The sequence below is a fragment of the Solanum dulcamara genome, chromosome 6 (assembly GCF_947179165.1).
Source record: "Solanum dulcamara chromosome 6, daSolDulc1.2, whole genome shotgun sequence".
Classification (NCBI taxonomy): domain Eukaryota; kingdom Viridiplantae; phylum Streptophyta; class Magnoliopsida; order Solanales; family Solanaceae; genus Solanum; species Solanum dulcamara.
The window spans coordinates 4,397,574-4,412,261 of NC_077242.1; the positions used below are offsets into that span (position 1 = coordinate 4,397,574).

General features: G+C 31.0%; 2 protein-coding genes across 2 annotated transcripts; one reads left to right on the plus strand and one right to left on the minus strand.

The window, feature by feature from the left end:
• The first annotated feature begins 4,487 nt into the window (after window positions 1–4,487).
• On the plus strand, window positions 4,488–7,080 carry LOC129893295 (carbohydrate-binding X8 domain-containing protein). Its single transcript, XM_055968804.1, has 4 exons — window positions 4,488–5,174; window positions 5,937–6,407; window positions 6,507–6,537; window positions 6,617–7,080. The coding sequence occupies exons 1-4, from the start codon at window positions 5,108–5,110 to the stop codon at window positions 6,789–6,791; spliced, it is 744 nt and encodes a 247-aa protein (XP_055824779.1). The 5' UTR covers window positions 4,488–5,107; the 3' UTR covers window positions 6,792–7,080.
• Window positions 7,081–10,833: 3,753 nt separating this feature from the next.
• Window positions 10,834–14,195, minus strand: LOC129893371 (glycerol-3-phosphate acyltransferase 1). Its single transcript, XM_055968887.1, has 3 exons — window positions 13,391–14,195; window positions 11,518–12,010; window positions 10,834–11,429 (listed from the first exon to the last, which is right to left on the minus strand). Exons 1-3 carry the CDS (start codon window positions 14,141–14,143, stop codon window positions 11,020–11,022), a joined length of 1,656 nt encoding a protein of 551 aa, XP_055824862.1. The 5' UTR covers window positions 14,144–14,195; the 3' UTR covers window positions 10,834–11,019.
• Between the last annotated feature and the right edge of the window lie 493 nt (window positions 14,196–14,688).

Sequence of the window (14,688 nt, forward strand, 5' to 3'; positions counted from 1 at the left end):
TGACTATGTCCGTGTCAACAAACAATTCGAAATGGACAGGTCTGAGCCATTATTTGATTCAAACCACTCTGTTTTACACTACATTGGAGACCCAATATATGTAAACTACAGGATTTCCAATTCTAACAAGAAAGTAAGGGAAACAGATACTCAATTTAAAGTGAGTAAATAAAATTCCATATTCCATCTCATAAATACATATAGAATCTTGCAGAAAGCCGTATTCAATGAAAGCCGTGGAGTTCAGGATAAGTTTAACCGGAGGCAGGCGCAAGTCCGTCCTCTGTTTTTCCCCCTCTTGATTAGTCTTTCCTGCATAGCTCAAAATTGCTCTTCTATCCAATTGAGGTGCAAGTAATATTTAATGCGACTTGTGAAATTTATTTCTCATTTTTAAGGAATTTTTTCTCGTAAAAACAATGTTATCCAAATTTTTTGACTATTTGACATGAAAAAATTAAAACATATTTTCTAAAAAATGTTTTTCTCTGCACCGAAAATGTTCACCTCACATCTAAGGAAAAGAGGTGCAAGTAATGTTTTTCGAAGAATTTTGTTGCATGACCATCTCATTTAAAACTTTAAACTGTTAGAGAGAGCATACTTTTTATTATTTAATTATATTTTCAACACGCTTCCTCACATGTGGGCCTAATTCTTATATCATGAGTCAAACACATGAAAATTCTTTTTGATATGGGTGCCGGTGAGATCGAATCTCATTGTTTATTGAAGTGTGTGACCATCTCATCTAAAAACTTAATCCGTTAGAGAGAACACATATTTTATTATTTAATTATATTCTCAACAAATTCAAACTCAAAATAAAAGAAGCACGAAAAATATTTTTTTGTCAATAATATTTTCTCACGAATTTGAATTACAGTCACACACTTCTAACAAAGTGTTTTCTCAAGATTTTCTCCGACACTTTTTCATTGCACCCTTTATATAAACATCACTTATGAACCTTTTTCCTATTTGATTAAGATGATAATTTATTTAGGATACAAATATAATTTTGTATCAAATAACAAATAATTACAACTTTACAAAGATCAGAACACTCATTCTATACTAATCTAGGATGGCTTTTAGTAACATTATTTAACGAGCAGATAGAATAAATAAATATAAATTTTTCTCAAGAATCCGTAAAAGAATCATGTACTAATATTTTCTTCTATCCTTGTGATTGCGGATCGTCCTAGAATATGATTTTCATGCGTCTTAAAATAAGTGTTATTTTAGCAAATATAAAAGTTGCATACGTATCTTAGGAATTTAAGACAAAAGTTAATACTTTCTTCATTTTATATTAAGTGAATTTGTGAGGCAATGCACACATATTAAAAAAAATATTTAAGGACATTATTTGAATTACACTTTCCACTATTGCCCTTTGCAAAATCATAAATATAACTTTGCAAGTAGTGTTATTTATCTCCTAGAAAATATAAAACTTCAATAAATGAAAGGGCAAATATGAAAAAAGTTTCAAACATCTATCTTGATTTTTGAATAATTCAATTATTTTGATAAATAAAAAATCCCTTAAAAATTCACTTAATATGAAATGAAGAGATTATATTTTTTTTCAACTTTACTTTTATATTTCATCTTCTTAACAAATGTTCAATTTTTAAGAGATTTATTAAATAAAAATAATTTAGTAAACTAGATATTATATTTATTAATTTTTTAATTAACGTAATTTTTGGTACTATAACATTTATTTTAGGACAGTGAGAGTACATCTTCTTAGTAGAAGGAATCTCTTTGAGCCATAATGTCAAAGAGTGGCCTCAAATTTTCACATTTGCATTGACCTTTAAGAAGCATAAAAGTCTTCATGATAAATTAACCTTTATTCTTTTGGCCCAAACCTCGAAATATTTGCCTGACGATTTTCAATTGTGTTGTGAAAAAAGAGAGGTGAAAGTGGTAGAAACGGCACAATTATCATTATTAATTATTATACCATTACTCACTAAACACTATACTGATTTGTGGTCTACATCAAATGCTTACCTCAAATTAAAATAATCAATCCTAAAAGAAACAACACAAAAATTCACTTTTACTTGCACATCATAAAAGGAGCCCAAAAATATACTTTAGTCTATCTCAATTTATGAGATAATATTTGAATAAATATGATATTTATAATTTAAAATAAGTGATAAAAATTTATATGGGTATAAATTATAAAATAAGTAAGAAGTCTAAAGTTTAAATTACATCATCTTTTTTGGAATTTGAGAGAAATCGACAATCGCTATTTTTTAGGTGTAAATAATGTAAATTCATTTTTGTGTAATAACTCGCAAATTGCACAAGAAATATCATGTCACTTGCTGTATTAACTCAATCACCCTTATAAGTATATACAATTGTGTCTTTTTTTTAAAATCAATGTAAGAAAATGATTGTCACGTGAATTGAGACAGAGAATTATATATATATTTTTATAAATGACCCCTATGAACTTTGGAATCAATTGGTCAAAAGTACCTCCATAGACTAGGATTATGAGAGATCCTTGTTATCAACTTTAAAATAGTTTAATTTACTGTGGGAGCAGCTGCCGCCTTGCAGTTATCACTAATTTACAATACACTTCCTACGAATAACATTAAAGCCATAAACAAAGCCGCAATTAATGCAAAAGTACCTATTTAGTCCTTCAAATTCTACAAGATATGCTACAAAAGATTTCTTTTTAATTTTCATTTGTGCTGGAAGACCCCTCGTTAAAGAAAAAGGGAAGAAAGGGTACCTCTAAATTTTGAAGTTATTTCTACAAATTTTACTAGAGTTATTATTCAATTCTTTATCTATCAAGAATTTACTATTGCCACTCAATTCTCAACTACCAAGAAGTAGGAAGGTTCAAATTTGCCCTTAAAATTATTTGAAATTGCTTAATTTTGTCCATTTCATACCCTTGTCGTTAGCTAATCGTATCATTTTTGTCTTTGCATTAGCAAAGTTTTAGCATGAACTCATGTGTCCAAATTCATCAAGAAAAAAGGTCAAAATTTATCCTTCCTTAGAGGTCAAGGGCAAAAATAAAACTACTTTCTAGCGATAGGAACAATATTAACGAAAATCAAAGTTGCTATGTTTCAAATAGTAAAAAGACAAGCGTAACCTTTTCTCCAAAATAAAGAGCCTAATTGTTTTGATACCTAAAATTAAAAAAGGGTTGAACTTAAAATATCTTCTTTTTAATTAGAATTGTCAAACACAAATATTGGGGGTTCATTGCAACAAATTTGCATTGTAGATAAATAAAACTATGACAAAAACTTTATGTATTTTATGGATAGACGGCTAGCATCCTTAGGAAAAGTGGGCCTATATATTGCGTGTGAAAGCAAGAACCAATGGGGTTTAATACTGAAAATTTAAGTACCCTACCTACAATAACTCTGAGAGGAAAAAAAAAGTAACATATGACCAACTTTGTACCAGTTGTGTAATTGCTTTTGGGACATGACTATTTGAAACCATGTGATTTAAAATACAGATATTATTATTTCTTCCTAAGTCTTTATCTTTAAGGGAAAAAAACATAACAATTGACAAGACACCTTGGCTAAAGGAGGTGAAGAAATAGAAAGATTAGATGATTATGTTGCATATGTACCCATACCATGTAGTTGGTGTTTCAATGATCATTACAACAACCTAACCAAGAAATACTAGGCAATAGATGTAATATGATGATTGTGATTTGTTGTATAGCTGATGTGTCCGCCTCTTATTTTTAATCATGTAATTGTTGTGTTCGCCCCTTCTTCCTAGTTATCAATGATGAGGTACAAAGGGTTCAAAATATACTATAAAAGAGAGAGTTCACTTCATATAGTCACGTTTTAATTAGTCAGTTGTAAAATGAATAAGAGAAGCCCTTTCGGATAGATAATTCATGAATAGAATATATAGGAAAATAATATCTAATGAGAAACAACAACTTTCATGTTTAGATAAGTTAAGAAAGCACTTTTTCATTGAAATTTTTTCATTTGCTTGATTTGTGTGAATTCCCCAACAATTCACTAACAATATGACGATCTCAAGTTCAAGCACTAGATGCTATATTTGATGTATTAAAAATAGTTTAACAATTATGATTTAAAAATACTAAATTCGCCACTATAAATGTTGGATCTTAGCATCCAAGATGCAACTATAATTACTCCTCTTTTTTTTTTTTTATGATTTCATTTGAAAGATTATTATTATTTTTTGCTGAATTTATATCACTAGATAGAGTAGACATTTTATTATTAATAACAAATACGATGAATGTCAATCCTGATGAGGTGACATATTATTTCTCATGCCTCGTGCGAATTACGGTGAGAAAGGGCAGATTTGGAAGTGTAACAAAGATCTTGAAAGGAAACCAACCACAAACTGCACAAGAGCACATGGCACAGTAATAGGTGAGAGCAATAGAAGCATCATCACTTTTGTTGGCCTTCCACCATGTCTGGCTAATTGATCATTGGCTACACTAGAAATTTTTAGTCCCATTGAAATAGGATAAAATTCCAAAATCCAAATCACCAAACAACAAACCAAAAAAAGTTAAAATTTGAACATATCATCATCATCATTACCTTCATCACTACTTCAATCCCCCCACACTTAAAAATTCCAAACAATTCCCTCTTCTTTCAACTTTCTTTTCTTCTACTCCTTCCACTTCCACTTCCACTTCCCCCCTTTTTTGTATAACCTTTTCTTCTACTCCTTCCACTTCCACTTCCCCCCTTTTTTGTATAACCTTTTCTTCTTGCTCCCTCTTGTGTTATGTCTCAACTTCCCTTTACTCAACACTCTCACCTAAAATCTCAATCTCTCTCTTTTTCTTTCTACTTCTCTTTCTCTCTCACCATCCCAACCTCTGCAAAAGAAAAAAGAGATTGTAGTTATAGTACTACTCAAAATTGGTATAATATATACACACATAACACACAAAAACATCATGTGCCTTCAATAACATTATCATGGTTCGTTTGTTTCAGACCACTGTAAGAGCAAATTTTGAAATAGCAACAGAAAACGACAAAACAAGTTAGAAATATTTGTGACAATGAGTATGAGGATTTGCAGGAGTTTTTATATATTCATCCAACTTTATTGTCTTCTTATCTTTTCAGGTAACAATCTTTATCTTCTTATAATAATGGCTGCATAAGTTTGTTTTGTAACTCTATGATGCTATTTTCTTAAATACTTTTTTGGGGATTTTAATTTAATATTTCTTTGGTTTAAGTATCATAAAAGAACATTCATGTCTAATTTTTTTCTGTTTTAGCCATAATTCTTGAATCCATAGAAGAATTTTGCGAAGTTTCAATGTAAATTACCTGTTTGAATTTATCATCTAAAATAGGAGTATTAAACTTTCCCCTTTTGAAAAGGACAATGATCATTCATTTCATCTTTTTGACTCTCCCATCCATCTTTTTCCTTTGCTCATTATGTCCCCAACGAGCTTTATTTCATTCAAACACCAGAGATTTAATGTCTGTTCCTTCATATTTTGAATGTCTATAGGGGTCCCTTTTTTCCATTGTCAAATCAAATTCTTTGGGACGACAATTTTCACATTAGGAGGTAAACTGCTTCTTAGGGATTCGATTTTGTTTAAGAATTACATATTCCAATAATATTTCTGGGTTTTGATCAAGCAAAAGCATAAAGGGTAGAAAGTAGTCATAATTACATGAACCGAAATTTCATTCCAATTGGTAAAAGTTAAATTGGATGTTGCTTTCAATACAGGTAAGGAATATTACTTGTCAATAGTACAATTATCTAATCAAATTCACGCTCACCACCTTGCTAACGTGGGATACTTTGTATACCGACCTATCTATTTTAATAGTACAATTATTGTTTTTTTTGTAAATTTGCAGGTTCAAATGCTACTACACATACACACAATTCCAAGTCCATTTCCAGCAGCCGAAAGGACATAACAACTCCAATAACAACAGTTCCAACTGGAACTCCTCTCACTACTTCTCCCACTACAACTACTCCAGTACTGAATCCAACAATCTCGGATCCTGATTCGACCTCTAACGCCCCTGCCAATCCGGTAATGACACCATCCATTACCAATTCCCCTACATATTCATCAGGCTCAGGCAGCTGGTGCGTCGCTAGCCAAGCAGCCTCATTAACGACACTGCAGGTCGCTTTAGACTATGCTTGTGGATATGGTGGTGCTGATTGCTCTGCCATTCAGACTGGTGGCACTTGCTACAACCCTAATACACTCCGCGCTCACGCTTCCTTTGCATTCAATAGTTACTATCAGAAAAATCCAATTCCTAGTAGTTGCAATTTTGCTGGTGCTGCTGTTACTACAAACACTGATCCTAGTAAGCTAAAAATTCCTGTTAGTCCTGTTACCCAATCGAAAAATTCACTCTGTTACATGTTATTAATCCTAATTTTCTCCTTAAATCTGCTGTATACAGGTAGTGGCTCATGTCAATATCCATCAACAAGGTGAATACAGTTTGTAATTTTTTTAAAAATTAACATTGTTTCGTGTAATACACTTTCTGATTAATCTTGTGAATTGCAGCACAAGTGCATCCATTTTGAATACGACAAATTCAAGTGGTTCAACAGTATTTGGCGCTGGGCCTATTACGCCTACTACTTCAGCAGCTGTCTCTCCAAATATCTTCTTGAATTATTACAACCACATTTTAATTTATCTCGTGATACTGCTAGCAGACTATCGTAACATCCTCTGAAGCCTATTTTTTTTTGTTGGCAATTGTGGAGTACAACATAATGTCCTGGATATACAAGATTGAGTTGAACAGAAATGGTGTGATCAGTGATATCAAATTGGTAACAAGTTGTTGTTTTTTTTCAAATCAATTTGCTGAAATGACACGTTGCTGTAAATGAAGAAAGTGAGGAATATGTTGCTGGATTTGTAGTGTTGCTACTTTGCTTGCTAGAAACTAAGGTTTCTTATAAGTTTTGTAAAATTAAGCATATAGAACTAAATAGTTATGTGGATAAAAGAACATGATACACATTGCTTTTTGTTTTGCTAAATCCTACAAGTTGAGAGGAGAAAGGTGGAGTCAGAATTTTCGTTCAGAGAGTTCAAAAATATGATGAAGTGAATATATGAAGATGTCAAATGGATTCAACATCTCTGTTGTATATATACGTAAAAAATAATAATTTTAAATGCACTAATATTTTTAGGCTGGTTTAGACAACAGAATCTAACTTGGGAATTGTGGTGAAAAGAAAGAAGTTTCCACTGACAGATTCTGAATGAGAGTTGCAATCTTCCTTTGCATATTGCGCCCTGATAAAATCAAAGTAAAAGAACTGTAAAGGGGTTAACAAAAGCAAAAGGGAGAAAGAAAGCAGAACTTAAATGATTTGTGCTTCAAATTTGAGCTTATTTAGAGTATATTTAAGTTTCACTAGAGAAAATTTGTCGATAGGACTTGTTCAAATTACAATGTCAGTAGTAGTTGTAACGCTATATCAGCAAGGCAAACAACTTTTCTCGATAGGAATTTTGTTCCAAAGTTTGCAAAGGTGGGGCAAGATTTGCGTATATCCTGTACTTCCTAGTTCCTCATTAAACGTGATTTTGCTCATACTTTTCTAGAGAAAAGATCCAAATCTGCTCTTTATCTAATGAATTTTCTTTAACTATTGTCATTTGTTAGAAGTTCCTAATAAAAACACCGTCTATGTTAATGTTTTGCACTTCGACTCCAACTCAACATATCAATTGTGGAAAGGATAAATTGGTCTCTTTACGTAGTCTTTGAAAACGGGTCATTTCTTAAGTTAACTTTTCGGATTGAATTAGATTAAGTATTCATTTTCTTTACTCTGCGTACACTTTATCCTTCCCAGATCTCACGTTGTGGGATTTCACTGGGTTGTTGTTGTTATTCATTTTCTTTACTTTCACGCCCTCCCTTTCTCCCTCTCCTCAAACTCTTGGTTTGGAGGTCCTTTTGCAATGGTATTTTGCTTCAAAACTGTGAGAAGGTATAACTTCTTAGACCGAACTTTATAAATTAACCTCCGTAAGAATTTCATGAGATGTTTGTATTTTGATCGCCCTATTTAAGTAATACTCCTTTCATTTTTTATTTTTTTTGCACGAGTACTCAAATATTAGACAACTTTCAGGCGAAAAAAATATACTTTTTTCGCTTCAGTATTCAGACACGTGACTAAAACTTTAATCAATTTTAATATGTGTTTCAATCATGTATGACAACGTAAACATATATGAAAAAATTGAAAATTAAATTAGTTTTTATATTGACAAATTGATGATTGAAATTTGTTTTTTATTATACATGGAACTTATATTTCAAATTTGAGTTTATTTGAATTAAATTTAGTGCTTAAATTTTTAAAAAAATAAATAGATGGCGACAACAAAAGCGGATATTTGTGCACTTCCTGCCTTTTACCTACCGTAAAGCAAAGCCCAACAAAAGAAGAGCAAGCCCATGATCTGGTGGATGGCCAGAGCCCACAGATAGTAGTTCTTGTGCATATAAAGATTGGGACGGACAGCATCACAAATTCCATTACCATCTCATACCACAACTCTATTCATAAATGAGTATAAAATGCTAAACATCATAAGTTTTGAAAGTAGGAAAAATTACGTATATACATGTATATTTGCTACCAGATACACTAAAATAAGGAGAGAGACGAGCAAGATTTGTTATGTATCTCAGATACATGCGAATAACACTAGATACATACTAAATACATGTATCTGTATGTATCTGGTGTAATTCGTATATATCTAGAATAATAGATACATAAGAGAGTGGCGAGCGCGATGGGAAAGCGGCGAGGCAAGAGGGATTTGTTGTGTAACCCAGATACATGCGAATTCTCTTGGATACAATATATTTTGAATAAATAACACCTAATTTTGATCCCTATGTATCCCGAGATACATGTATTTGAACACGCCAAAATCTGATAAGATGCATATTGCAAACTATGGTGTATCTAAGTAATTAGCTCTTAAACTAGTTGGATTTATGTAAGTTTCCCTTAAAAATAATTAGTACTTAATAATAAGAGTAAAAAAAGTATAACATTCCCGTAATTATGTGTGCTCGCACCTCTAGGCATGGGCAGGGCACCGGCGTCTGCGGGAAGTTCATCTCAAACTCGCTTGAGAGAAAGTTATACTATTTATATAAAGTGTATTTCTTAAATTTTTCGTGTATTTATTTTTCAATTCGATTTTTGTTAACGAAACTTTTTGATTCCCCCCGGCTGGAGCGAGAGTGTAGGATTTTCAAATAATATTTGATTCATATTTGTAATATATTATTATTCATCGTCTGTTCTATTTTGGGTGTATTTGATTCAAATTTTGGCTGGATGACTTGTTGTACTTAATGTTGACGTTAGAGCTTCGTGCTAATTGATAATACGAAATGTGAAATTGCATAAAGATAGAAATAAAATTTGTATACACATAATTTTTAAAATTTATTTTTAAAATTACGTCGAGTATATGTTTTATCTGAAATTAATTATTCAGCACATGCAGCCAGTAACGATAAAGATACGTACACTTAATTTCCTACATGTGAAAATCTTTAATTATATATCAGTAGTCTTCATCTACCTAAATTTCAACAGAATATAGATAATTACATATTGAATGAAAAGATACTTTTGACAAGATTATGTTCATAATTTGTCTAATATTTAACACGTTAGTTTTTAGAAAAGTCAAGATCTTCACTCTAAAATCCCAATATCATGAATTGAGGAATTGACCTAAATAGTTTTCTATCAAACTGCTTAAACTAATTAACACAATATGTGAATGCATAATATATGTATAATCCATATATCTTATGTGTATAATCATGTATAGCCAGAATACTCTATTTATATTTGCTAGAAAAAGTAAAAAGAAAATCCAGTAAACTAGTTTTGTAAAGACTTATAATAAAATTAGACGTCACATAAAATCATAACATCCAAATCACTTGTTAAAATTGTCAATATATATGGTAAATAATTTATACCCACAAACTTAAAAATAAATAAATATTCAAAGTCTTAAAACTTGGGTTCTTGATGAGTTTATTTTGGTTTAGATCAATTAGTGGTTTAATGTGCTTAGAGAATATACTTAGGCTTAGAATCATAATAAAATTTATTATTTTTATTCATACCTGACAAATAAACATCTAACATTACAATCTTATTGAAATGGGCAGCATTAGATATTCGATTCTTCTAATGTTTGATTTCATTAATTCGATAACCAAAAACTGAACATAGCTACAAATATCAACTTTTAAAGTTTGATTCGATATGAAAAAAATCAAAACTTTAATACAATAAATTCTAATTCAATAATTTTATTTTCGATGATATTGATATAAATCCACTCATACACTGCAGCGCCAATAAATACTCTGGAGTCTGGACCTTCAAATAAATGACTTTTAAGTCAAATTAATTTGAGCCAAATAACTGTGGAATCAAAAGTCAGTTGTCTTTCGTTCCAAATATACTCTTACTCCCCCATAAACGTTTTAAAAAGTTTGAGGGAAATTCTTTTTGGAGATATAAAGAGAGAAAGTTACGATAGCTAGTTAAATAACTTCCATACATAATGTTATAAAATGGGGTAATTTTCTAATGATATGATAATATTGTAAATGACATTTATTTTCGATCGAAGAAAATATAATATACTCTCTCCGAACTATCCATTTCTAAATATCGTTTTATTAAGGTCACACATAAATGTTCAAAAATAAAAAGGAATATTATTACTCCATCAATTAAATAAGTGAATACAAAGAGGAAAAAATATACGTACATGCCACTAATTGCGTAATAAACATATACTCACATTTATATATGTCCTACTAAATAAAGTGAAAATAACAAACAAACAAAAAAGCTAATCCTATATACTCCATAATTAAATTAATTAGGGTTATTTATTCTTGAATTTTGATCTTCAACTACCCCTTCATTACCAGCAAGCATTAAATATTTGTCCTTTCTTGTAAGATTAGTACACTCAAAACCCAATGCAGCACCTAATTGTCTTTGTATGTAATTAGCTACTTCATGGCTTGATTTTCCACCAGCACAAGTCAATTCTTTTGGTAATTTGCCTAAAATTTCAACAGTGTAACAAGGCCTTGGATTCATCAAGAAGAAGATTGGGTCCAAACATTTAAGCCCACTAGCAGTAGTCCCATAAAACATGCTAACATTTGTGTTCATAGCCACTGGTACAATCTCATCGGCTAATTCTGCAAATAATGAACTGAACCTTAATAGATATGGCTCCCTACATGTGGTCCCTTCTGGACATACCACTAAGTCACCTATAAGAAAAAATAGAAATAGGAATTAGTTATCACTTTTTAAAAAAATGTTCAGCCAAAATACTTTCACATAGAATTCGTCACTTACCTTCACTAAGCAATCTTTGCATGGCCTGTCCATCTTTACTTCTTGATCTTGTCAATCTCACAGTTTTTATAGGAGCAAGAATTTCAGACATTTTGCTTAAGCTATAGGTGACTGCTGTTAAAGGTTTACCCAAAGATGTGCTAAGGAAAACAGGATCCAAAAGTGTCCTATGAGTGCAAACATATAAAACTCCTTTGCCATTTTTTGATCTTGGAGGATCAGTACCTTTTACTCTAAGCCTTATACCACTTAATTTGCCCAAGAAAACAGCTATTTTGTAAGGCAAACATATGCCAATTAAGATTCTAAAAATGGCTAGTAGAATTCCAATTGGTAGCCACATAAACATGGCTAATGTTGCAAGAGGTGTAGGTAGAAATGCTAGCCTTCCATCATGAAAAACTAATGGCTTTGGGTATTCCTCCCTTGGCAATATTGAAGAACTTGTAGTAGTATTGGCCTTTTCATCTTCTTTGTTCACCACATAAGCTTCCTGTTCAAATTAAATTGCATATTAGTAAAAATATATACATTATTGTCTTCTTCATATCAGAAGCGAAAGCAGAATAAAATGATTTCAACTTTATGTTCTGTATTTAGAATGATAACTTTAAGTGATAATGTTTGAAAATTTCATAAACTTGTTAACGCTAATACATTGTTGGAGCAAAAGCTATTGGATTCGACTGAATATTCACACATAAAATAGAAAGAAGGGAGTAATAATAACAAGGACTTGCCATGTCAAATGAATGATTAAGTTTTGATGTTTACAAAGTTGTGTAACAAAATGTTGATGAATTTAACTTCATTTTTTATTTTATTTTTGCATACTAAATACTCAAATAACTAAATGCCGACAATCATATGCCTTGAAAGTGTCAAGTCACTACAACAGTACTAAATAAACATCTGAATAATAAAATGGGACCAGATTTAGTTGAAGGTCTTTTTCATTAACATAAATTTTCTTAAATACATGGCAAAGGACTACAACTGTAATTAATTATTGAATGACTGGACATATGAAATGTGAAGTGGATTGGATCATCCATACTTTCTCTGTCTCATCCAGTATTGTCGGAGGTTGACTGGGGCACATAATTAAAAGAATAGGGACATTTGTACATTTCTACAGAGATGAAGGGAGAGTATCAACTACTAATAAATTTAGAATTTATCTTAAAAGTCTATTGAATATGTACAAATTAACACTTTAAGAAAATTAGAATTTTAAAAACTCATAAAGTGAGTCCTATGAATATGTACATATTATTAATTTAGAACTAATGTAGTTATCATAGAAATTTCATTAAACTTGAATAAATTTTTATTTGTGAATTAAGTAACCAAAACAATCCATGAATTCAATAGCACGTTAGAACATGTAAACTTCAAGTTCAAATTTTAGTTCTACCTATGCATATCAAATATACCCATAAAACATAATCTATTCATATTATTATATTTCTATGATTTCAATAGCATGTTAGAATACACAAACTTCAAATTCAAATTTTAATTCTGCCTATGTATATAAATATACCCTTAAAACTTATAATCTATTCATATCATTATATTTCTATGATTATGATATCATATTATTAAGAATAAAACGAGAATTTTAAAAGCATATAAAATATGTCCTTTTTTAAAAAGATTAAAAAAAGAAAAGAAAGTCACACATACATGTAAGAAGGAAGGAACGAGATAGAAATTGTGATGGAACGATAAGTAGTCATGTGTATGAAATCAGCAAATGGTAGGGAGGTTTCACCCCTCAAACTAGAACAGTCTTACTCATACCTCAAAACGAGTACCAAACACCGAATTAAAAACTAAAAAAAGAAGAGAGGGAGCACTAATAGCATACCTTGCAGAGGGAGAGAAATAGATGATCATGAAGAGTTGAATTTCCAATACCAATATCTGGTTTCTTTTCACCAAGAAGTTCCTTCAATGCTCTATGCTTAATTAATATCCCAGAAGATGACAAAAATCCACTAAAATAATTCCCAACACTATGTAATTCAGTCCCTTTAACACAATCAACACTCAAATACTCTTTCAAAAAACCTTCCACCATAACTCTAGGCACACTAGTAAATACCATTCTTGTCCCTGCTGACTTCATCACTTGATAAACATGTACATTCAAATTTTCAAGAAAAAACTTAGGTAAAACAGCTCTACCAACACATTCAACATCCTTAATTTTCATCCCACAGAAAGTTATAAACACCATAACTCTCAATTTAGCTTCGAAATCAAGAACCAATAACAGGGGACTTGACAGAAGTAAAAACAGAGCTCTTAATATACTGCCACCTTCAAAGGCAATTAACATGAAATAAGGGAAAAAAGATTCAGATCTAAGTAATGTATACTGAACATCGCATGCAAATGTTTCTGATTTTCTTGAATGTAGATTGTTACATTTGGAGATATTGGGGTAAAGAGGAGTTTGATGAGATGATCTAAAAGATGAATTCTTGAAAAAAAATCCGGAATTTTGAACTTTCATTGCTGCTTTGTAAAATGAATTTGCTAAAAGTTTGTACAGAAACCATTCTGCTAGTTTTAGTAAAACCATTGGAAAACCCATATTTTTTACTGGAAGTGTCATTTGAGAATTTGGAATTTTTATGGAGAGAAAAGTTGAAAGGGATGATGAAAATTGGAACAGAGGAATAGGGAATTTATAGTGGAAAGAATAGAAGTGGAAATGGAACGTTTGCATTTAATTGCCGCCCAAATTAAAATATTTGTTACTTTCTTTGTTCTTTCGTGTTTTTTTTTTAATAATATTTTGTGAGAATTTTTTTGTTTTAAGAAAAAAATAATTGGTTTTTCTATACCTAGGTGATTTTGGTTAGCAACATTTGGTAGGTTAGAGTGTTGGTGACCGTCTACCTAGTTTCTGTTTTTGTTTGAAAATAGTATTATTTTAGAGGGCCTTTTGCTTCTTTTTGGAAAACAGAACTTCCCACTTTTGTCTACCCTAAATCACGCTTGATTTTTTTTTTTTTACACTAAATAATATTAGTTTATAATAATTTGTTAAATGAGAATTAGTATTAACTAACTATGGTACTAGAAGTGGATCCGATTTGGCTCTCAGAAAACCGGACTGTTGTGCGGTGGAAATACATTTCATAAAAAAATGACAAG